The 22,358-nt window shown below is 51.3% G+C and overlaps 8 protein-coding genes across 8 annotated transcripts; 5 read left to right on the top strand and 3 right to left on the bottom strand.

Moving 5' to 3' along the window:
* Window positions 1–532: 532 nt before the first annotated feature.
* BDW74DRAFT_126835 (glycoside hydrolase family 18 protein) lies at window positions 533–2,607 on the top strand. Its single transcript, XM_073722191.1, has 7 exons — window positions 533–774; window positions 835–935; window positions 988–1,241; window positions 1,289–1,318; window positions 1,364–1,413; window positions 1,457–1,514; window positions 1,561–2,607. The coding sequence occupies exons 1-7, from the start codon at window positions 592–594 to the stop codon at window positions 2,223–2,225; spliced, it is 1,341 nt and encodes a 446-aa protein (XP_073585471.1). The 5' UTR covers window positions 533–591; the 3' UTR covers window positions 2,226–2,607.
* BDW74DRAFT_126870 (ubiquitin-ribosomal 40S subunit protein eS31 fusion protein) lies at window positions 2,365–3,559 on the bottom strand. The gene is made up of 4 exons (XM_073722192.1): window positions 3,295–3,559; window positions 2,990–3,092; window positions 2,642–2,922; window positions 2,365–2,593 (listed from the first exon to the last, which is right to left on the bottom strand). The coding sequence occupies exons 2-4, from the start codon at window positions 3,081–3,083 to the stop codon at window positions 2,504–2,506; spliced, it is 465 nt and encodes a 154-aa protein (XP_073585470.1). The 5' UTR covers window positions 3,084–3,092; window positions 3,295–3,559; the 3' UTR covers window positions 2,365–2,503.
* A 746-nt stretch (window positions 3,560–4,305) lies between these two features.
* Window positions 4,306–6,806, top strand: ace2 (putative C2H2 transcription factor (Swi5)). Its single transcript, XM_073722190.1, has 3 exons — window positions 4,306–4,338; window positions 4,392–5,056; window positions 5,111–6,806. Exons 2-3 carry the CDS (start codon window positions 4,462–4,464, stop codon window positions 6,721–6,723), a joined length of 2,208 nt encoding a protein of 735 aa, XP_073585469.1. The 5' UTR covers window positions 4,306–4,338; window positions 4,392–4,461; the 3' UTR covers window positions 6,724–6,806.
* A 1,284-nt stretch (window positions 6,807–8,090) lies between these two features.
* Window positions 8,091–12,819, bottom strand: bck1 (putative MAP kinase kinase kinase (Bck1); the record flags this gene model as incomplete). The annotated part of the gene is made up of 3 exons (XM_073728581.1): window positions 8,091–8,214; window positions 8,268–10,083; window positions 10,131–12,819. The coding sequence occupies 3 exons, from the start codon at window positions 12,817–12,819 to the stop codon at window positions 8,091–8,093; spliced, it is 4,629 nt and encodes a 1,542-aa protein (XP_073585468.1).
* Window positions 12,820–14,297: 1,478 nt separating this feature from the next.
* Window positions 14,298–16,254, bottom strand: BDW74DRAFT_176350 (alpha-keto acid decarboxylase family protein; the record flags this gene model as incomplete). Its single annotated transcript, XM_073728580.1, has 6 exons — window positions 14,298–14,381; window positions 14,431–14,638; window positions 14,686–15,445; window positions 15,494–15,961; window positions 16,012–16,092; window positions 16,149–16,254. 6 exons carry the CDS (start codon window positions 16,252–16,254, stop codon window positions 14,298–14,300), a joined length of 1,707 nt encoding a protein of 568 aa, XP_073585467.1.
* Window positions 16,255–16,600: 346 nt separating this feature from the next.
* Window positions 16,601–18,375, top strand: BDW74DRAFT_126780 (THUMP domain-containing protein). Its single transcript, XM_073722188.1, has 6 exons — window positions 16,601–16,867; window positions 16,953–17,078; window positions 17,126–17,300; window positions 17,349–17,563; window positions 17,615–17,755; window positions 17,833–18,375. The coding sequence occupies exons 1-6, from the start codon at window positions 16,802–16,804 to the stop codon at window positions 17,932–17,934; spliced, it is 825 nt and encodes a 274-aa protein (XP_073585466.1). The 5' UTR covers window positions 16,601–16,801; the 3' UTR covers window positions 17,935–18,375.
* Window positions 18,376–20,220, top strand: BDW74DRAFT_126781 (phosphotransferase family protein). Its single transcript, XM_073722189.1, has 2 exons — window positions 18,376–19,759; window positions 19,806–20,220. Exons 1-2 carry the CDS (start codon window positions 18,816–18,818, stop codon window positions 19,930–19,932), a joined length of 1,071 nt encoding a protein of 356 aa, XP_073585465.1. The 5' UTR covers window positions 18,376–18,815; the 3' UTR covers window positions 19,933–20,220.
* BDW74DRAFT_126771 (pyridoxal phosphate-dependent decarboxylase family protein) lies at window positions 20,147–22,358 on the top strand. The gene is made up of 2 exons (XM_073722187.1): window positions 20,147–20,553; window positions 20,617–22,358. Exons 1-2 carry the CDS (start codon window positions 20,509–20,511, stop codon window positions 22,279–22,281), a joined length of 1,710 nt encoding a protein of 569 aa, XP_073585464.1. The 5' UTR covers window positions 20,147–20,508; the 3' UTR covers window positions 22,282–22,358.

Below are 22,358 nucleotides of genomic sequence, written 5' to 3'. Positions count from 1 at the left end.
TGGTTCGAAGATCGAATCCCTGCTCCCCCGCGAGGGACCCCTGCTTGCATTTATTGGTTTTGGCTAGTCTGATTGGTCCGGATAGGGAATATTGGTCGGGTGGCAGCCAGGACAGCCCCTGCAGGCACCCTCGTACAAATTCCACGCCGTTCAAAAGCATACAGAGGGATGAAGGTCAGACAGCACGATCATGATGGAATTCCAGGTCTCGTGTTGACTCGTGTAGATTTTCCACACATTTTGTCAGGTTGATCTTGCTCGCCGCAGTGTGGGAAAGGGTATAAATATAGCTGCGTTGTCGGGCTGTGTTTTGTTCTCCATCACTGCTCCATTCCATTCTGCTGAGTTAGCAAGTCTGCATAAGTCACAGCCACAGCCACAGCCACAGCCAGCCCTATCTGCACCGCCTCATTTGTTCCCCGCCAACGAGCCACTTACGCCACTTTGGTACCTGAAGTATAAGGCACTCGGTCTCAGGTACATTTGTTGTTGTTGGAAACTCACAGCTATTCTTGGTTAAGGCAGGTACGAAGCAGGCTCCAGTATTTATTCTCTTTGTTTCTGTTGGACACTGAATATCTTCGGCTCCATATGGTCTTTGCTCGAGCTCTATATCTTGTCTCTATTCCCATCTTACTCGTCACTCTTTACCTTCATTACTTTGGAAGTACCACCTCTTACTTTGGCATACAGTACAGCGCTCCCGAACATTCGAACAATTTATCATCTTCCGATATGTCTGGATACAAGACCGTTGGTTATTTTGTCAATTGGGTACGTACCCTATCCTGTCCTACATACAAATATTTGTACCACGTGGCTGACGATCAACAGGCCATCTACGGCCGCAACTACAACCCCCAGGACCTCCCGGCCCAGAAGCTGACCCACGTTCTCTATGCATTCGCCAATGTTCGTCCGGAGACCGGTGAGGTGTAAGCACTCCAATTGAATCTCTTAACGGCTTGAGCTGACATGGACTCGCAGCTACCTCTCTGACACCTGGTCCGATATCGAGAAGCACTACCCCACCGATTCGTGGAATGACACCGGAAGCAACGTCTATGGCTGTGCCAAGCAGCTCGGCTTACTGAAGCGCCAGAACAGACAGCTCAAGGTTCTCCTTTCCATTGGAGGCTGGACTTATTCTCCCAACTTTACCAACGGCGCCGGCACTCCCGAGAACAGGGCCCGCTTTGCGCAGACTGCGACTAAGCTCGTTACCGACCTTGGCTTTGATGGTGCGTCCACTTAAGATATTGGCGATGAATTATTCTAACTGAGATAGGCTTTGATATTGATTGGGAATATCCCCAGGGTAAGCTGCGTGGCCTCAAAGTCTGACAGAACTAACGAAGCATAGACGATCAGCAGGCGCAGAACTACGTTGATCTTCTTCGTAGATGCCGTGAAGTAAGTTATTCCCGGTCACTTAAGTTCTGTGCTAATTGTGTAGGCCCTGAATGCCGCCCAGGGCTCACGGAGGTTCCAACTTACCGTTGCTGTCCCAGCTGGTAAGTATTCTGGCTCAGAGATATGTACAAACCTAACCATTCACAGGCCCGAGCAACTACAACAAGCTCCGACTCCAGGAGATGACCCCGTACCTGGACTTTTACAACCTCATGGCTTACGACTACGCCGGTAGCTGGGATCAGACCGCAGGCCACCAGGCGAACCTTAACCCTTCCACCAGCAACCCTGCATCCACCCCGTTCAACACGGTCCAAGCCGTCAACCACTACATTGACGCGGGTGGCGTCCCATCCAACAAGATCGTGTTGGGCATGCCGATTTATGGCCGTGCATTCCAAAACACCAACGGACCCGGCCAACCTTACTCGGGTATTGGCCAGGGAACCTGGGAGCAAGGAGTATATGACTACAAGGCGCTGCCCAGACCTGGAGCCACCGAGCAGCTGGACACCAACATTGGTGCCTCGTGGTCGTACGACCCCTCTTCTCGCGAAATGGTCTCGTACGATACTGTTGCCGCGGTCGACCTCAAGGCCGCCTACATTCAGAGCCGCAGGCTCGGCGGTGCCATGTGGTGGGAGACCAGTGCTGACAAGGGCGGCAAGACCGCGAACAAGGGTGACGGCAGCCTGATCGGCACCTTTGTCGAAGACGTTGGAGGCGTAAACAACCTGGACCGCACGCAGAACGCCATCGATTACCCCGACAGCAAGTACGACAACCTCAAGGCTGGCTACCCGTCGTCCTAAAGGTAGGACGAGTCGAGATAGAGTTGTTTCCTGTTTATACACTCGCTATGTTTATACGCTCCCTGTGTGTATATATTACTATCGCTACTAGTATACCGGTAGATACCCGGCTAGATGAGTTTGCTTGATATTTTTTTCATTTATTTGCAATATTTGCTCAAGTTTCCTGATTCAAATACCACTGTAGAACGATCCAAACGCACACGTCCTAACCTAGCATGACCCTCCCTCAACCGACGTAAACCGACATAAGGAAAGGCGAGACTCGGCTAGTCCATTTACTTGGACTCGTCGAAGACGTAGGTGAGGTGGCACTTTCCGCAGTACTGGCGGTTCTGCATGGCAGCCATGAAGATACCGGCACCGCACTAGAGGGAGTTAGTATCGTTCATGACCTTGGGAAGCAGGAAACATACCTCAGGAGAGGGGCACTCGCGGCGGAGACGCTCGATCTTTCCATCGCCGTCAACCTTGTAGTACTTGAGCACAGCGAGCTTGGTCTTCTTGCGCTTGTGCTTGATCTTCTTGGGGGTGGTGTAGACCTTCTTCTTGCGCTTCTTACCACCACCACGCAGGCGCAGGACAAGGTGGAGGGTGCTCTCCTTCTGGATGTTGTAGTCCGAAAGAGTGCGGCCGTCCTCGAGCTGCTTGCCGGCGAAGATCAGACGCTGCTGGTCAGGGGGGATTCCCTCCTTGTCTGTGGGATGAAACGTTAGTTTATGTCGGCAGGAGGCGGTTGAGGGGTAAGGCGAAGGCGAACGCACCCTGGATCTTGGACTTGACGTTGTCGATGGTGTCGGAAGACTCCACCTCGAGGGTGATAGTCTTACCCGTGAGGGTCTTGACGAAGATCTGCATGTTGAAGGCCTTGGAGATTGTTAGTGCTTGTTTATCGGGGTGGTAGTGAAGCGGAAGCTGCTGCTTCATCCGGGCTTCATCTTGCTTCGACGTCTTTTCTGTCGCAGTCTCGCAGAACGGCTTGCAAGCTGGTGTGAAAGACGCAGGGAAAATGAAGTTTGGGTAAAGCAAGCAGTCCTCGGCTCTCTGAGGGTATACGGGAGATGCTCACCTCGACAGAACTTGTCTTCCTCAACCTTACTGCGAACTTGCGAAAAGATCTTGTAGAGGCGGAAGAGTGGGCTCGTTTAAGTTGGTTGTGTGGTCACGTGTTGACAGATTCTGTATTGGGCTTAGTGCAAAGACCTTTAGGCTGCTTAGTCATTGAGCGGTCACGGGACCTGAGTCGAAGCTGAACCAACCGTTCCAGCCGCTCTGATGTCATTATGGCCTGGATCTTGAGGCATCAGCGATCTTCATAGCGGGAGAGCTTCAAGTTTCCATGTTTTGTTAGTTGCTACCCAACAGGTTGTTGGCATCGACGCTAATCCCTTGACCTTGAATAATAATTGATCAACGAAACGATTATTATCTCGACTATCTCCCAGTTATTGCGACGAAAGGGAGTAAATAACAATGTCTCACCCTGCAAGCACCGGAAGGCCAGGCGTCTATGGCAGAAGACAGGATGCAGAAGTCTCGACCTTCAAGGGCAAGAGGCTCCTTACAGGCCGATGACAGGCTAGCGACTCGGATCTCAGCCTAAAGACGATGACTCCGTGTCCTAGCCAGGGCGCCAGTGATGATATCGCTCCACCGGGCCAGCCCTCGTAACGCGCGTTGCTGGGCCAACATCCCCATTGTTGATCTGAACCGTGGATAGCTTCAGCTGCTCCATCCGCCTTTCCTCGGTTCCCACTTCTAAATATCTACCTTATCTACCTTGGAGCTTGCCTCTTCATCCCAGGTTCTCTCCTCAGAAAACAAAGTTCTGGGCCTGAGACGCTCACTTCTGCTAAACATCAAGCAGTCGCAGTCTTGATCGGTTGATCGAGGACTGAGCAGAAAGCTACTACCCATACCCACACGCATATCTGTTTTTGAGCTAAAGCGGATTGACTTTGCTTTGTTGCGCTTCATTCTCTTCCTTCTTCTTTAGCTTCGGCTTCTAGTTTGCGTTCTTGCTTTGGAAGCTCACTCGCTGACACTGGTACAGGCGGTCTTTTCGTGCCCCATCTGCGTGGCTCCAGCCCGACGGCTAGCAGCACTGCGTGAGGTTGGTATATCGCCTGCCTTGTATAGGCGACCTGCATATACTGATATGTATAGTTCTGCATCGCAATAAAGTGATCTGTCACCTGCCGGCTCCTCGATCTGCGCGACGAGTATCTTGCCAACCATGCTTTCCAATCCACAGAGTACCCTTCACGGGCGTCATCGTCAACATCGGCGGCAGATCTCGACTCCCTCCGCGCTCGACGCCGCCAAACCTCCGAGTCTTCCCCCACAGGCACTTCACAGATACCATGCTCATCGCCGCGGCCAAAGTCTGGACCAGCGAGCTGTGCAAGCTCAAGCTCAGCGATCACAGCTCGTGCAAGATGCGTCAATTACTAACCAAACAGCACCGCACTTTGCGCCCAACTTACCTCTCGCCCCTTTAATGCCCGACTGCCAGGTCTTTGGTCAAGACGACTTGCAGGCTTTAAGTCATCCCAATTATACACCACAAGATCTACCTTACTTGAACACGAATTTCGTCAAGGCCGACGACCGGGCTCGGGATCCTCGACCTGTGAATTACCACCTCAATCTCATTCAACAGCAGCAGCAGCAACTCAATGGCCAACTACTTGAGAGCCAGCTGCTCGACAGTGCCTCCTGGCCTGCCACATCTTCGCTCCAACAAACGACTGTCGATATGAGACGACACTCTGTCCATTCGAACCCAAGCAGCTCATATCGTCCGCATGCTCCTAGAAAGACAACGACACGTAAGCGGCATATGAATTGACGCAACTATGTACCGTGGCTGACGGATAGGACAGAATACTTCCCCATCTCCCCAGCAACGACGCCCTTCAATAAAGAAGTCGATTTCGCCCAGTATTGCGCAGACTCGCAGATCATCTCAGCAAAAGACCAAAATGCGGCCGACGCCAGCGCCCAGTCAGCATATATGCAACGCGCTAAGTCACTCCAAGGAGTGGCTGGAACGAACTTCTCACAGTTAAAGATTGAAATGCCCTCCCCCCCTAATACTGATTCATTTGCAGTTGATGGTTTTGATGCGTTTGACTACCAGCAGGGTTCCAATTTTGATGTCCTCACCAACGGCAGCCATAGCCAATACTCCACTTCGAGCAACTCCCCAGAGACCGCCGTCATCCCGAGCTCCGATGAGCAAAAGAAAGCCAAAATACCCATTTGTCCTGCCACACCTAATCGTCTCAACCCCAAGAAGCAGCCCAGCACACCAACCGCGGCCTCGTTAGTGAAGGCGAAGCTTTCTCCTCGTATCGCGTCGATTGACAATCTCAACCTCGACGCCCGTGTGCACGCTTCAATCAAAGAGACTGGTGTTAGCATTGATGAAATCGCATCGTTTATCCATGGTCCAGACCCTGAAGACGGCAAGTGGGTTTGTCTCCACCCTGGTTGCGAGCGTCGCTTTGGTCGCAAGGAAAACATCAAGTCGCATGTGCAAACCCACCTAGGCGACCGCCAGTACAAGTGCGATCATTGCGACAAGTGCTTTGTTCGTGGACATGATCTGAAGCGCCACGCCAAGATCCATACCGGGGACAAGCCGTACGAATGTTTATGCGGCAATGTTTTTGCCAGGCACGATGCCCTAACTCGACACCGCCAGAGGGGTATGTGCATTGGTGGCTACAAGGGAATTGTGCGCAAGACAACAAAGCGCGGTCGCCCCAAGAAGCATCGCCCAGAGATGGATGAGAGGCGTGACAAGGCTACCAAAACTCGACAGAGGATTGCCGAGAAATCTTCATTTGACACATCTGGGTCGGATACATCTCGCCATACGCCACCTTCGGAGATCTTCGAAAACATGAGCATCCATGGCTCTAGCTCAGCAGACGAGATGGTTACATTTGACAGCCAAAACTACTTGCCGCCAGATGTGTTTACCTTTACTCCTCCTGAATCTCCCAACTACGGTGGTACAAGCAAGCCCGTAAGCCCACGATCTCTCACACCAAGCTCCGAAGACGAAATGCTGCCCTTATCGCCGTCCAAGCGACCATTGGAAAACATTCTCGAGGAGCCCGGACTTCCGGTGCTCTCACACGCCGGCACATGCTCCTTCTCTTCCGTCTCAAGCTCAAACACCCATGCACTATCTTCTCCACACACCGCGCCAACCCTAAGCGACGGCTCCCAACCATCCGATCTCGATATCTTCATCAACAGTGAACCTTCTTCTGCCTTTAGCAAGCAAGACTTCGGACTGGGCGATCCTGACATGGCTGCATTTCCCGACTATGTCAATACCTCTGCCTTTGATAGCGGCTTGGATATGCTCCAAGGCAAGAACTTCTCCAGCGGCCCCTCCATGGGAGATGACTTCTTCTCCTTCCAGTTCCAAGTCGACGAACAACCATCGGATGCGATGTCAAGGGAGTTCTTTCTTGATTAATCGGCCTGCCAACGGAACCCGCTTTGGACTTGACGACGCAACGTACCTCAGGATAATTAATGGCTAATGTGCAACCCTCCTTCACCTCTTCACGACTCAAGGCTATCAACGACTGGAACCCTTGCTGATGGCAAATGACTGACCCTCAACCTCACGATACGAGACCATGTACAAATCTAGCGACTGCTCTTTCCCACGACTAATCCTCTTCGACGCAAATGATTCCAAAATGACTTCTTTCCTTCGGGGCATTTCTCTCTTTTCTCTCCGTTCGTTTCTGTCTTGCCTTGCATCGCCGTTTCCATGGCATATGTACGACCACCACGTTTTCTGCGACATCTGCTTCTGCGCTAACTGCGATTGCGACTGCAATATAGACCGGCGTCATCTATTCCCATTTCCTTTCTGTATTACAGGCCGTCCCTTCTTTCCCTTTGTGCTTTTTATGCTTGAATGTCCAATGAATCTGCCTGTCTGCCTGTCATAAATTGACAGGCAATTCCGTTTATGAGATTTACGTTTTTGCTATGTTCCGAGATTTATCTTCTTGTTTGCCCCACCTGGGGATCGAGGCGTCGGATGAAGCTTCCGATCTGGCGTTCCTTTTTTTTTGTTCTTGATCCGCTCTTTGGAGATCGGTTGATCGATAGTGGTCTTGGTTTCGAGATCGCTTAACTATTTTTTACCTTACTTGTTGGCCTGTAATTTACTAGTCTACTGAATGAATGATCTGAATGACCAATTTGCCTCCCTCTGTAGTTGATCATGCTGATATATATTCCGGTCCGGCTACGGCACGTCGTTGTGCGTCCCTGTAACCCGTAAGTATACGAGATCGACAGACTAGGCAAGAGCGATCCAGCTACAGGTGCTTGGTGCTCCTTCCTGTTGGTATATAAGGACAGGCTTCATAGCCAATTGGTTTTTATGGCCCAGCGGTATAATGCGCTAACAAGGGATAGGGCATGTAGATCAGTAGCACAACGTCAATGTATATCTACTCCATACAACCTGGGTTAATGATCCCATTTTACTGGTTGACTACAGTACATATTGACCAAGAACCCACTGCTATAACTGTATAACCCGGTTGAGAGTATTACTATGTACAACCTACATCCTATACTTTCAAGCGAAGCTGTGTCTAAATCAATCCCGCTAAGTAAGAATACAGAATAGGCAACGCTAGTCAATTAATCAAATCAAATCAATCAATCGACGAGAAGAACTCAACCACCCTATTCTAACAAGGAGCAGCATAGGACGAACATCCATTATATCAGTAAAACATGAGATAATAACGGTACCTCGCTATAACTTGAACACAACGTATATACCACTCATTTTGACAGTAATATAGCAATAATTTAGCTGCCAAGGACATGCCGAATCTTGGCGTAGAGCTCGGTGTCGAGGAAATTGTACTTGGGATCGGGTTCGCAGAATGGATGGGTGAGGAGGGTCTGCGCTGTTGGGCGCTCGGATGTATCACTGCAGGGAAGATTAGCCACCGATTTTTCCAAAGCAAAGGGAATGAAACATACACCGTAAAGCAGTCCCACATGAAAGCCAGCGCAGCGGGGGTAACATTCATGGACACGTCGTCTGGGATAGGGGGTGCCTGACTCAGGCTTCCGAGTTTGAAGATCGCGCCAATGGCTTCCTCTTTGCTCCAGGGACGACGACCGGCGAACATCTCGAGCACCACGCAGCCGAGAGACCAGATGTCGACTTTGGCGCTGTAGCCCTGGCCCTGAGACTGGATGACTTCGGGCGCCATCCAGAAGACGGATCCTTGCATGGAGTTTGAGGAATCATTTCCGTAGATGTCGTTTGACTTCTTGGAGATACCAAAGTCGGAGATTTTGCACGTTCCGTCTAAATCGAGCAGGATGTTATCGGCCTTGAGATCGCGATGAAGGATTCCTTGGTTGTGAAGGTAGGACAGTCCCTCCAAGCATTGTCGTGTGAGAGACTTGACGACGCTCTCCTCGAACTTTCCGTGCTTTCGAAGACAGCTGCCGATTGAGCCACCAGAGATATACTCAAGGTAGATCGAGATTGAGATTTCGCCGCGCTCACATCCGAGATACTGCACGATGTTGGGATGCTCGAGGTGTTGCATCGTGTCAATTTCCTGGTCCAACGCAGACACCATCTCCTTGATCTTGTCCTTATCTTGTCCAGCGAGTCTTGGGTTGATTTCCACTTGCTTAACGGCCAAGACCTCACCATTGTCGGCGTTCATTCCTAGGTACACCCTACCATACGTACCCTTGCCAATGAGTTGACCACGAATGATGCGGAAAGTAGGCTGTCTCTGGGGTTTGGTATTGGTTGTTATGCTGTTCTGAGGAATCGGGTCAAGCTGACTGAGTCGACTGCCGGGCCTAGGGCTGATCTGCATGATCTTCGCTCCAAACATCTTTGTACTCTTGCGACGGTGGACATCAACAGTTCTTTTATTCCCAGCGGAAGAAGATGCGACGCTCCGCTGTCGAGTTGCTTGGTTGGCGCCTTTGGCAACTTCTCGAATGGACTTCATTCTTGTAAGGCCTCCTCCACCGGAGCGAGAGACATTTCGACGCGCAACAATGTTTTGGCTAAGCGGCTTTTCGGGCGGACGTATAATGCTGTCATCTGGAGTTGGGGGTGGCTGCATCCCGTGATAATTGTCCTTGCGGTTAATCTCGTTGTCTGCTGCAACCCTGTTGGCGGGCGAGGATGGTGGTGATGTCCCTTGCTCATCTAGATAAGGCGCATCTAAATCAATGTCTGGGAAGAAGTCGTCAAGCTGATCAATGACACCCTCAACAGGGGGACGGCTAGCCCAGACATCGTCTCCAGCAAACGACTTTCTCCTGATCGGAGTTCTTTCTTCCTCTGGAGAGCTGCTCAGATTGAAGAACGTCCCAGCGTGAGTTACATCGCCACCAGTGCTCGTTAAGGTCTCGCGAGTAGCGCTAGGCGACTTGAAACTGACGCTTAACCCACCACGGGGCTTAGCGTCAGTATCAACAGTGAGAGATGGTTTTCGTGGTCTTTTCTGCATTTCGGGAGACCCAGGCATCATCCCACCCTTCTCTTTGACGGGTGTCTTGGTGCTTGCCAACGGAATAGCAAATAGACCATCGTCCGAATCATCATCCGAGTCATCATCGAGGTTAGGGGAGCGCTGGAAAGATACTTGTGTTTCCTCAAACTCAAACTCCGGTCCCACAGACTTTCGTTTCTGGCTTACTGTCCTCGATAAGCCAGACGAAGCTGTAGTATTGGTTGGTGAGTAGCTGGTATTTGTCAGCGGCGGTGTATTCTGACTATTCTGATCAAAAGTTGTATCAGCGCTGCTGGGAGGGTCATCTATCAAACGTTAGCGAGCTCACGCATATGAATTTCAATGACAATACCTGAAGTTGTATTTGGCGACGTGGGCTTCCCGATGAGACTAGTCATCATTCCCATGTCTGCCATCATCTCCTTGATGCCGGGTGGTTGATTAGAACGATGAGGACGCGGCCGTTCACCATCCTTCTTCCTCAACGAATTTACCTTGCTAAGGGTATTGGATTCTTGAGGTGCTGATGGTGGCTTGCGGAAAGGCACGAGCACTTCAGACTTTTTATCTTCATATGGTGATATGCGTGGCTTATCGAAATTGATAACCTCCTTGCGGCGGTACCCAGTCTCGCTATAAGCATCTGGTCGTGGTAAGGGAGTCGGTGGTGTACGGTAGGACTTTTGCTGCTTCTGTTCTTGGTTTGGGTGAACCTCTGGTTCTTCTTCCACAGGGGAAGCTCCAACTGCAGGGTTTTGGAGGTCGCGTAGAGGAAGCCTACCGGCCGGTGGCTTAAATTGCTGGGGAGAAGTAGCTTTGAGGGGGGAAACCCTACTGAGTGCTTCACCATCCAGCGGTTTCCTGGGTACAGTGGACGTCGGCGAAGCCGTAGACTTGTCCGGGAAAGAGACTCCAAGACCTGCAACATTATTACTCTGGCGGTGGGGTGAGCCTCTGACGAATAATTTGAGTGAACCAATAGAGTCTGATTTTGATCGTTGGCACAGAGTCAGGAAAGTATCGTTGAGCGGCTCGTCGTGTTCCGACTGCCCAGGCTCAGTGAGGAATATCTGCGCATCAGCCCAGTCATGGATTCCCAGATTTTTGCAAATTACAGCACGGAGCGTCTCGACAGAATCGATATCAGTGGTGTCAATCAGCCGATAGTTGAAGCAATCCGATGTTGCGAAGATAAACTTTTTGCTCCTGTGCGCCGGTTTCGTTCGCAGTACCATCCGTTCGTAGTCGGATAGTGATGCTGATAAAGGTCGTTCATTCACCGAGACATCACTACTGTTGAAATTGTATTTGCCGTATATTGGAGATTCGGGGGCCCCATCGTCGGGGGACGGGTTATTGGGGTCGCTATTTCTTGCCGATTTCTTCTTGAAGAAGTTGAGGAAACCCATGCGGTGATCTTTTGGATAAGATGAAGCACTGTCCCCAGCTGATTGAATGACCTGTGGTGAGGGACGTGAGCCGTCATGCTTCATCGTTTCATAGTACCGGCGCTCTCCACTGTTGACTCGATTGTGTCCATACTTGGCGTCGAATTTGGCATTCAGATCGGTTGCAGATGACATGGGTGCTGAGTACAGTGCAGCATGTTGTGTAGCTGGGCTTCCGCTCTTGGGACTACCTTCATGTGGTCGATTTGGTGGGATTGCGAACAACCCGTTGTCGCTGGACATGGAAGGACTTTTCCTTGTATGGTCGCTTCCAATATTGCCTAGCACATTGCGTGAAAAGTCTGACCTATGCAGCATTGTGCTACTGCCTTCAGTCATAGCAATTTCTGCCGAGGTACTGTCGTGACTGATGGACCCTGGGGTGGTAAAGGATCGAGGTTTATGGTTATACTTTGGGGCCTTGAGGTTCGGACTACTAGAGATGATGGTTGAATTGAGGCTCGGAGAGCCAGGCATGTGGATGTGAGGGGAATTAGGCTCATCCGCAGCACTGCCCTGTCCGTCCTCATAATCGTGGTGTCTAGGGTGAGTGACCCCACTGTCCGGTCCCGAGTCGTCGTGAATCAAACGAATCAATTTGCGCATGCGCTTTCCTTCCTCTCTCTCGCGTGTCAGATCCCACGTTGCGCCGCTGGCCTCGCATTCTTTTGCGAGTTGAGGGTAAATCACGTTGTGCATCTTTCCAAGATTCGGACGCCCATTCAACCCGTGGCCCAGCTCAAGGAAATCTGCCCCCTCTATTTCTAGAGTCTTGAAAGTTTCTTGCCACTCATGCGAGAATCCATTCCTCGCAAGCCATAACAGCACTCGATCTAACGGCCATTGCACTGCTGCCTCACTAGTAGACATGCCACCAACGGTTGTACTACTGTTATTGTGCCGATGACTCGAAGACTTGGTTAGATCGTTTGCTGCTTGACTCGTACTCTGAGGAATCGATTTGAACGGAGACCCTGTGGGGACCGCAGAAGAAGGGACATCCTGAGCAGTGTCATGAGGATAAGGGACTGTGTGCGTCAAGGGCGTCGATGGAATCGTTCCGTCAAGCTGATAAGCAGAGACGCTAGAGGTGGAATGCCCATACGGCGTGCTCAGTGGAGGCCGTGATCTGTCGTTTGCCATCATGGTGCCGGGTGAATCATACGAAGAGAGCGAATGCAGGTCGAAAGGAGGTATTCCGACTCCAGGACCGAACGTTCCAGCCTGCGGGACATAGGTTGCGGACGTAGCGCTGTTATTTTGGATGGCCGAAGGCCGAGCATAGGACTGATTTGCATGACTCGCATGACTGGCATGGGTCATGGGAGGAGGCGGCGGCGGTGGAAGATATTGGGGAATCCCACGTCCGCCCCAATTAGACCCTGGATTATATGATTGGAGTTGAGGGTTGGCTTTCGGAGCATACGCAGTCCCGGGCGGTGGCCCAGGTGGCGGCGGAGGCATGACATTCTGCGGTTGCGCTGGAGCGTATCGAGGAGGAGGTGGTGGTAAGGGCATGATATGAGGTTGTGAGGGCTGTGATGCCAAAGGAGGCGGAGCCGGTACGTACGGCTGTTGTCTCTGGCCGTCCATATTGAAAGCTACCGAAGACGCAGTTGAAGATAGCAGCTTCAAGCTCGGTCGCCGAGATGCGCGGGTAATCTAGCGGCTAATGCAGCTCGTTTATCACGTCCCGCTGAAGTTGTTCATTGCCTATGAAAGCCCCGCAGCTCCTTTGATATTGGTGTATTGTGGCCGACGAAGTCCCGGGGCAAATCGAAATGGCTCGCTCTACAAGAGCAACCAAGCATGGATTGGACCACGTCCAAACGATCCTCGTCGATGTTTATCGCCCGTAGACTCTCTCTTCGAAGACACAACGTCGCAATGAGCCAGCTCATGTATGTGTAACTCGGTCCCAAGCCCGAAGCAAGAGGTCGGAAGGTCGACGAATTCGCGGATACGGCGAGCGCGATCGAAGCGGTGGCAGGAACCCGGGGCGGGATGTAAGTAAATTGCCGGCAAGCCTAGTTTCACGCGCCGAGTCAGAGTCCGCAGATTTGGTAGCTATCCTAAGCGCTTGGAGCTCTCGGGCTGCAGAGAAGGGAGATGCAGACACGAAGGGCAGAGAAACGTACCACGAGTCCCTGGAGTTAAGGCAGTCTATGACAGCTCATCGGGCCATTAGGCGCATGGATCAATCAGCCCCCCACTAGAAATTAGGATAAGGCCGCTCGGGAGATTATTAGCGACGCCTGTTGAGGTCTAGCCAAGCGTCAAACGTTTCATGGCCTTGGAGCTCCTCGCTCCTTTGGCGACCTTAGCGCCTATGACTTTCTCAATCACGTGGCTTTGCGATAAGCACATCAAGCAGTGATTTTCGGCTTCTCCACCAGGGACCTTTCTCCGACGATCATTCCATAAAGGGCAATGGCAGCTGTTCGCTTTCTACAAAGTACGATGCTGCCACATGTGTCCGCGCAGGAGGTAGCTTCAGCCCTACTGAGAATCTGACCGTTACACCGTACGCTATCAATGCCGAGGTCGAAAAACATTGTCCAATTTAAGGGAAATTACCCTCTTCGGCCTGCTTTCAAAGAAGATCCACCTGTTTTTATAGTCCCTTGTGGTACGGAATACGGCCTTGGTCCAAACTCTGTAGAAGTAATTAGTGCTAGAGAGATAGTCCATGGTCTAACTCTAAAAGCTGCTGTGCATGCCAACTAGGGGGTAAGGACTATGTCCATATTTTGGTCGTTACTGTGTCTGCTATTAGCATGGTCTATAGGGCAGATATCCGGACAGGTAGAGTTTGATTATATGCAGGCCCGAGGTGTAACCCCACAACCTTGAGTTTCATGCTAATGAAATGCTACATTGATTATCAAATATTAGGAAATGTTCATCACGACATTATCATTAGACCCTCTGCCTTCGTGAAATCGATACCCACCTGTTCTGCTAAACTGGTTAGGACCATGGTCCACGAGCGTAATTGCTGAACAGATGGGCCTTGGTTGCATAAAGGCCGAGGGTGTACAATCGTACATATGCGGCATGGTTTATGGTTCTTATTTGTTTCGAGCACTGGCAGCCTCGGCAGTAATCTTCAGAGCGGCGGGTGCGTCGTCACGGGGCATATGAACTTCGACCAACTGCATCAAGTCAATACTAGAACATCTTGGGGAAAGTTGCAAAACCTACCTGCAAGCATGGAGCGGAAGAGAACTCTTCCTTGGCAAACAGCTTGGTGAGCTCGTCCCTGGTCGTAACCTTGTAGCCTTTGTATTTGTCCTTGCCACCGAACGCAATGGGAAGGCCCTTGACGTCCCATTCTTGAATATCATTGTAGGCTTCATCCCACCCGTGGATGAACCGCTCAATGGTATAACCTTCGTTGCAAATGACAAAGCTGCATCCGTTAGCTCCTTCTTCTGTAATAAAGCTGGTTGCACTCACATGATTGGGTTCAGACCGTTCCTGATCATAGTGCTGATCTCCTGCACAGTCAATTGCAGACTGCCGTCACCCACCCACAATATTGTCCGGCGGTTGCCCTGCTCCTTTGCAGCCAAGGCTGCACCCTGGCACGCACCGACTGAGTAGCCGATACTGCCCCAGAGCACCTGGCTAATGGCCGTGACCCCAGCAGGAAAGCGGGTATCCCAGATCCCAAAGTTCGCCGTGCCGGTTTCAGTAATAACTATGTCGTTCTCCTTCAACCATTGCCCGACCGATGGCCAGAGCCATGCATGAGTGATCTTCTGGTCACTGGAATCCTTCTCATGATCGGGAAGTGCGTTTGATATGTGCTGAACAGGATTGGCTTTGAGGGTGCCCATGCGTTGGGTAACCTTGCGTAAAACTCCCTTCATGTTGATCTCAGGGTACTCAGAGTATCTCACACGCACAAAAGTGCTGTGGAAGTCAATCGTGTTCAACTGACTGGTGCGGAAGGAGAAACCGGCGGTGTTGAAATCTGATTTGATGGCACCGATGTTGAGGATGAGATCTGAAGACTCGACCTGCTCACGAACTCCGGGGTTGGACCCTGTCCCCGCGTAGACACCGCCATAGCACTTGTGGGTTTCGTTAACGGCACCCTTGCCCATTGGGGCCACAAAGGTCGGTAGACCGGCCGCTTCAATCAGGTCATGGACCTCATCTATCACATGGTGCCGCAAGGCGCAAGCGTCCACAAGTATAACCGGTGATTTCGCTAAAAGCACCGTTAGCAGGTCTTAGGAACGTAGTAGTGTCGACGTACCCGCGTTCAAATACTTGAGTACCACGTCAACGACGTAGTCTTCCTTCTCGGGGTCGTTCGGAGGTAGAGATAGGTCAATAGGTGTCTTGAGCCTCTCCCCTTCAATCTTCTTAGTGATCATATCTGTCGGTAACGCAAGATAGACGGGTCTTGAGCGGATCCAGCATTCCCTGATCGCATTGTCGATGAGAGTTGCGGCATCGTAGGTGTGGTTCAGGTGTGCCATGTTGGCAGATATCCCCTTGTTCATGTTCGCGAATACGTTGTAGTCTCCGTTACCCAGAGTGTGATGTAGCAGCGTTCCATCCTTCTGGGAGCTGGTATGGGGCTGACCGACAATGTGGACGATGGGAACATATTCGGAATATGCGCCAGCGATAGCATTGATTGCAGAGAGTTCGCCGACTCCAAATGTGGTGACCAGAGCAGCAATTCCATTTACACGGGCATAGCCATCGGCGGCATAACCTGCGACAGGGGTTAGGTCGGATTCAGAGCTGTCAATTCTTCTTCCATACCTGCATTGAGTTCATTACAGTTTCCAACCCAGTGAAGCCCGCACTTTGGCAAGTAATCGAGAGCTGCAAGATTATAATCCCCTAGAGTCGAATAAGTCAAAAAGCCCCAGACAAAATCCTTCGATTGAGGTACTTACCAGGAACACCGTGCACTGACCGAACACCAACCTCGTGTAGCCGGCGGAAGAGGTATTCCGCAATGTCCACAGGTTGGCGAAGCTCTCTGGTAGCGATATCGGTCATTTTGACGTTTCAATGGCGGGCTTGTGTGGTACAAAATGTTTCCGAGCTTGAGCAGTAGTTGAAGAGAACTCGGAACACAGCGGATGTTCTTATCGCAGACAATTGGACTGAGCTTGGAGCTTTATATAGTACGTCATGCACAACGTGATGTCATGTCTTGAGACCTCGCCGGTTTGAGAGCGACAGTTTTCATGCGCCGACTGGATGCTTCATGTCTTGCTGTACGGGCCCATGTCTCCAGGTGGTCTGATGAATGGGCAGATTCTCCGAGACTCATGGTCTAGATGCCGCCACATGGCCACGTCTTGCCCTGTCCCTGAGTATACCGACAGCAGATATAGATCAGGTTGGATAACGGCGGCCGATTCCTGGTCTTCGTCGATGCCGCCGTCCGGTCCCGCCCCGCTAAACCCAATCCATCGTCCGCCATCCAGCACTATGATCGTCAAGAATTTCTGGGGAACCACACCTTTTCCAGAGCGAGAATTCCAGACCTCGATTCTATCAATTTCGGCTGAAAAACATTGTAGTTTCAGTTGTTCTTGGAATGGCCGACGGCGGAAAGAGAAAAATGCCTGAAAACGCGTCCAACCCGTCACAAAAGAAGAGAAAGGTTTGTTCGTTCTGTGTCTCTCGATGAGTCCCACATTCCTTTCTGCATTTATTAGGGCATGACGACTCTCTAATACATAATCCAGGGGGGCAACTGGCAGAAGCACACTCCAAGATCATCTATCGAAACTGGGGACTGGGGTGTATTCGTCACCTGCGAAAGAGGAAGAGAAAACAGGTGCGCTGCAGAAATTATTGATCTGTTTACTGAGGTAGATATCCTGATCAGATATATGGCGCCTGTCTAATTTGCGTTTAGAATGTGGAACAACCTCGGAAGGCTGAAGAGCCTGGAAACGGCGGAGAAGAAGCCGAGTCCGGCTCGGATGATGACGATATTGAAGCTCAGATCCGCAAAGAAATCGAGGGCTTGAGGCCAAGCGCATCGAAGAAGTCGCCATTGTTTAAACTTGTCAAATTCGAGCTCCCATGTAGTATGTGACCATCGCCTAGGTGGACACGGATGATGCTAACGGAGTCAGTCATATTCGTACGATTCGACAAATCAATCGATCCTGAAAAGCTAGTACGCAAGATTTGTCTTGATGCGCACGCCAATCCCGAGCAGAAGCGCAGCCGCTACATTCAGCGGCTGACACCTGCGCGCTCCATCCGCAAAATCCTCAACGTGGACCTGGCAGAATTTGCCAAAGAAATGCTCAAACCAGAATTTCACTCTGGAGGGCCACCGAAGAAGGTTTGTTTCTCGCCTATGCTTTATGGAACATGGCTGACTCGCCCAAAACAGTACGCCATTCGCCCTTCTGTAAGAGGCAACAAGATATTCGACAGAGACACTATCATCAAAACTGTCGCGGATGTCGTTGGGCCCGAGCATCCGGTGGACCTGAAGAATTATGATTTGGTAATTCTTGTCGATGTGGTTCAGGTGAGATCTCGCAAGGCTGCTCCCCTGCGGAGCACACCCTGCATCAGCAGGAAACCAAAGCAACTAACCGGACCTAGAACGTCATGAGTATGAGCGTTGCCGAGAGTGATTACGACAAGCTGAAACGATTCAATGTTGCTGAGCTCTTTAGCCCCGAAGCCGCGCCGCAAGAGCCCTAGAATACCGATACGAATTATGCCAATCCGTGTATGCTCGAACCCAACCCCGCCTAGCTTGGCGCCGTGCTTCTAGAGATTCTTTTTCATGGTTGATGGTACCAGAGCCCAGGCAAAGCAGGCTCAGTGCGAGTGCGCAGTGACTGATCTTCTCGTCAGCAGCCAGGTGGCACCTGCCATCCTTCGCTTTGTACACTGTATCCCGGCGGAATATCCCGAATGCGACAAGGGTCCGAACTTCAATTATTGGGAACCGGGCCAGGCATCATCTGCTTCGCGAGGATCAGAGTCACTGCGGCACTATAAAACCTTAAGCCTAATCATGGATGATACCTCCCACTGAAACCCAAGAGAAATCCTGCTGCTCATCCTCTGCGATTCGGCGCTAAGCATAGAACAAATAGTAGAAGCGGCGGGCCGAGACTCCACAGAACACGGCTGTTGGATTGCCGGCAAAACCGATTCGCTATGTGACTCGGCAAGGCCGTTGTCTGATTGGCCGTTCCAGAATCCCCATGTCGCACCTTTCTCAGACTGGGATGCTTAGGCGAACCCCCATTGTTTTGTTCGGTTCATGACAAGTCCGTTATGGTAAGGCTATCATTGTCTCTGCTGGTCTTCGTCCCACCGCATATTTGCATCAGCATAACGATTCCAAATGCTTTGCCCCTTTCAGAGATCGGCTGTTGCATTTGCCGTAAACCGTCATAAACAAAAGTTATACTCGCTTACAATCGATGGGGACTGGCCAAGGGTCGGCATAATCCCTAAGATACTAATGCCTGTTGTCGCTTGAACTAACGAGGTTCATCTAACTCGACCTACATCGTCTGGGCGGTTTCTGAACTGATGCTGCCTTGTTTGCAGTCAGAGGGCTCTTAATAATGAGCGAGCACTGCTCTGTTCTCAACTATGAGATGCAAGTCCTGGATACAAAATTACCCTGGGCCTGTGAAGAAACGGCTCCTCCTTCGATAATGTTTTCTCCCTTACCTGCTCCTTCCGATGCAGAGGCAGAGGTCTCTGACAAATTGGTCTCTATTCTCCAGCAGCATTTCTTACTTCCGATCCATGTTGACAGGATCTACCCCTTGGCTGGTCACCTGCATTCTCTCTATCTAGTTCGGCTATCAAACGAGACTCACCTGTTGATGAAATGCTCGCCGAAGCCAACAGCGCCGCTTCTACGTCGTGAACATATCTTGCTAGATACAGAGGCGCGGGCCTTGTCTCTCTTGAACAAGAATACCATGCCATGCGTCCCACAACTTTTACATTACGATGCCCTAGGAGACTTGCTTGGACCATCCTTTCTGATACGCCACCACATCCCGGGATCATCCCTGGAGGATCTAGACGCCCACCTCACCGTACAGGAGCGAAACTCCGTTGAAAGAAGCTTGGGGCTTTTAGCAAAACGAATCGCGCAGCATACCTCTGAATCTTTTGGAAGCCTAGGGCAGGTGGCCACCTCAAGAGGAACAAAGTCATGGAGAGAGGGGTTTCTTGTGCTGTTCGAGGGTTTGCTTCGGAACGCAGAGGATGTCTTCATCAACCTTCCCTATGGAGAAATCAGATATCAGGTCAGCCGGGCGTCGCCAGCGCTAGACGAGATTACGATTCCACGGTTGGTGGTCGTCGATTTTGGCCAGCCATCGCAAGTCTTGGTGAACGAGAGCAAACGACTATGCGGGATATCCAGCTTTGGTACCGCGGTCTGGGGAGACGTCTATATGGCAAAGATCTTTGAGGACCCGACACCTTCTGTGCTTGATGGCTTTGGATCTTGCTACGCCAAGAGTCAGTCTGGAAGGACTCGGCAGCTTCTGTACGTATGCCCATCTACTTTGTGAGACATTTCCTGATCCATTTAGATACTCTTGTTACCGAGCTGTGCATGGCATTGTCCTGCAATACTACCGGAAGAATCGAGCGACGGCTGCCGAGATTGACTCGAGAAGAGAGCTTTTGACGGCTTTGGCAAAAATGGCAACATTGTGATATGAGACTCTACCGCTGTCAGGAACAGTCGAGAGTCTGTCGCTTCGGGACCTCATATACTCAGCATTAGCGCCGTTATCATTGGTAGACTTGTTGCCATATAGATCTGTACCTAGCATATTCTAGCATGACTAGATGCTCATTGGCAGACCATATTATCCCATCATTGTTTATTATTGTTCATCTTTGATTCGTAGAAGCTCACCGGGCGTCGTGTTACACAATAGCAAGGCACCGCATCTGCATGTGCATGGGCCCCCACTCCAGCTTCTTCTTTTATCCCAACCCAACACCCCAAACTCTCACTCTAGTTCCCCAAAGTCTGCAAAAATGACTCCCGTCCCATCATTCTCAGACTTGATGAGGCGATCAATAGATATCGAACATTATGGCTCGGTTCATGATGTCACGCCATTTCCAGCGGGTCCGCCGTCACCGAAGGCTCTCCCCGCTATTCAAGAGGGGCACCCGTTGATTTATTCTTAGATGTTCTGGAGGTTTTCTGGCTTCTTCTTTTCTTACTATCCATTCAATTTATAGTTCTTTTCGCGCATATTTTATAGGTTGTGAAGACCAATGGCAATGCCTTCATCCCCAAGTCGCGCAGACGAAGTGCGCAACGTGAGTCATCTATGGGCAATTTGCGGCACGGAAGACAAAATACTAATGCCTTTTTCTTATCAGCTTCTCAGCGCAGTGGAAGATCTCCTGATCCCCTTCATCCGATCCGCAGACGATGACATCCTTGGCCCTAGCACACAAGAGAATGGAGTCAAAACGAGCAATGGAACCAACGGAGACCACGCAATAGTCGGCACCTCGCTGGTGGACTACAAGAGGCCAGAGGAACTACAGGAAATTCTACAATTGAGTCTTCCTCAGCAAGGCACCGGACAAGACGGCCTGATTGGTGTTCTCCGCAATGTGCTGCGCTACTCGGTCAATACCTGGCACCAAGGCTTCCTAGACAAGCTGTATGCGTCCACCAATGCGCCCGGAGTTGCGTCGGAACTCATTCTCGCGGCCCTAAACACAAACGTCCACGTCTACCAGGTCTCGCCTGCGTTATCTATAATTGAGAAGCATACCGGAAAGCAATTGGCTGCGCTGTTTGGGTTGAACGGGCCGAGGGCCGGCGGAATCTCGGTGCAGGGTGGTTCTGCGTCCAATACGACGTCCATTGTCATTGCGCGCAACAACCTATACCCTAGTACGAAGACAGATGGCAATGGCGACTACAAGTTCGTCCTCTTCACCAGCGCGCATGGGCACTACAGTATCGAGAAGGCGGCGCAAATGCTAGGGCTGGGCAGCAGCGCGGTCTGGTCAGTCCCTATTGACAAGGAAGGACGTATGATTCCTGCGGAGTTGGAGAAGCTGGTCGAGAAGGCGTTGAGCGAGAAGCGTACGCCTTTCTACGTCAATGCGACTGCCGGAACAACGGTCATGGGATCATTCGATCCCTTCGAGGACATCGCAGCCATTTGCAAGAAACACAACCTGTGGCTACACATCGACGGGTCCTGGGGCGGCTCGTTCGCCTTCTCTCAGCGCCAACGGCACAAGCTCACCGGCGCAGAAAAGGCAAACAGTATTGCCATCAACCCGCACAAAATGCTCGGTGTCCCCGTAACCTGCTCTTTCCTCCTAGCCTCGGACCTGCGCCAGTTCCACCGCGCCAATACCCTCCCCGCCGGATACCTCTTCCACAACAGCGACGACGAAAGCGCAGCTCCAGTCCAGAACGGAATTGGAGGAGCCTTCGAGCTAGAATCAGACTCACCCGAAATCTGGGATCTCGCAGACCTAACCCTCCAGTGCGGCCGGCGCGCCGACTCCCTAAAGCTCTTCCTCGGCTGGACGTACTATGGTACAGCCGGCTACGAGCGCCAAATCGATACAGCCTGTGAGACGACTGCATACCTCGCAACTCTAATCCAAGACCACCCGGACTTCATCCTCGTCAGTCAGAACCCGCCGCCTTGCTTGCAAGTCTGCTTCTACTACGCCCCGGGCAAGAACCTTCTTCATCCGCGCGGAGTTGTCTCGAACGAGACTCAACGCGCCAAAGACAATAGCAAGGTCACCGAGCAGATCACACATGCAATCGTGGCACGCGGGTTTATGGTTGATTACGCCCCTCCTAGTGGGGATGAAGATGCTGTTGGTGATGGCAAGTTCTTCCGTTGTGTTGTTAATGTGCAGACAACGCGGGAGACGGTCGAGGGGCTTGTGAGGGCTATCGAGGAGGTTGGGCCCGCGGTTGTGGAAAGGCTCCGGGCGGAGGAGACGACGCCTAAGAGGATACCTGGGGAGAGGGGGCATGGGCCGGTTGTTCATCGTGTATGAGACTGCATTATCTATTCGCATATATAATCGATATATATGGTAGAGGTAGAGGATATTAGAGTAGAATGATAGATTGG

Source organism: Aspergillus multicolor (assembly GCF_047715735.1).
Source record: "Aspergillus multicolor strain CBS 133.54 unplaced genomic scaffold BDW74scaffold_7, whole genome shotgun sequence".
Lineage (NCBI taxonomy): Eukaryota > Fungi > Ascomycota > Eurotiomycetes > Eurotiales > Aspergillaceae > Aspergillus > Aspergillus multicolor.
Note: the sequence above shows the minus strand (reverse complement) of the source record. Positions and strands in the feature narration are given on the sequence as shown.

Excerpts from the sequence above, each read along its gene's own strand:
- BDW74DRAFT_126835 (XM_073722191.1), top strand. The coding sequence starts at position 592 with ATGGTCTTTGCTCGAGCTCTATATCTTGTCTCTATTCCCATCTTACTC. Across the intron at positions 775-834 it reads TTGGTTATTTTGTCAATTGG|GCCATCTACGGCCGCAACTA; the intron begins GTACGTACCCTA and ends GACGATCAACAG. Across the intron at positions 1,242-1,288 it reads TACCGACCTTGGCTTTGATG|GCTTTGATATTGATTGGGAA; the intron begins GTGCGTCCACTT and ends TAACTGAGATAG.
- BDW74DRAFT_126870 (XM_073722192.1), bottom strand. The coding sequence starts at position 3,083 with ATGCAGATCTTCGTCAAGACCCTCACGGGTAAGACTATCACCCTCGAG. Across the intron at positions 2,923-2,989 it reads CGTCAAGTCCAAGATCCAGG|ACAAGGAGGGAATCCCCCCT; the intron begins GTGCGTTCGCCT and ends TTCATCCCACAG. Across the intron at positions 2,594-2,641 it reads GCGAGTGCCCCTCTCCTGAG|TGCGGTGCCGGTATCTTCAT; the intron begins GTATGTTTCCTG and ends AACTCCCTCTAG.
- ace2 (XM_073722190.1), top strand. The coding sequence starts at position 4,462 with ATGCTTTCCAATCCACAGAGTACCCTTCACGGGCGTCATCGTCAACAT. Across the intron at positions 5,057-5,110 it reads TCCTAGAAAGACAACGACAC|AATACTTCCCCATCTCCCCA; the intron begins GTAAGCGGCATA and ends CGGATAGGACAG.
- BDW74DRAFT_126780 (XM_073722188.1), top strand. The coding sequence starts at position 16,802 with ATGGCCGACGGCGGAAAGAGAAAAATGCCTGAAAACGCGTCCAACCCG. Across the intron at positions 17,301-17,348 it reads CAAATTCGAGCTCCCATGTA|TCATATTCGTACGATTCGAC; the intron begins GTATGTGACCAT and ends TAACGGAGTCAG. Across the intron at positions 17,756-17,832 it reads TTCTTGTCGATGTGGTTCAG|AACGTCATGAGTATGAGCGT; the intron begins GTGAGATCTCGC and ends AACCGGACCTAG.
- BDW74DRAFT_126781 (XM_073722189.1), top strand. The coding sequence starts at position 18,816 with ATGAGCGAGCACTGCTCTGTTCTCAACTATGAGATGCAAGTCCTGGAT. Across the intron at positions 19,760-19,805 it reads GGAAGGACTCGGCAGCTTCT|ATACTCTTGTTACCGAGCTG; the intron begins GTACGTATGCCC and ends TGATCCATTTAG.
- BDW74DRAFT_126771 (XM_073722187.1), top strand. The coding sequence starts at position 20,509 with ATGGCAATGCCTTCATCCCCAAGTCGCGCAGACGAAGTGCGCAAC. Across the intron at positions 20,554-20,616 it reads GCGCAGACGAAGTGCGCAAC|CTTCTCAGCGCAGTGGAAGA; the intron begins GTGAGTCATCTA and ends TTTTCTTATCAG.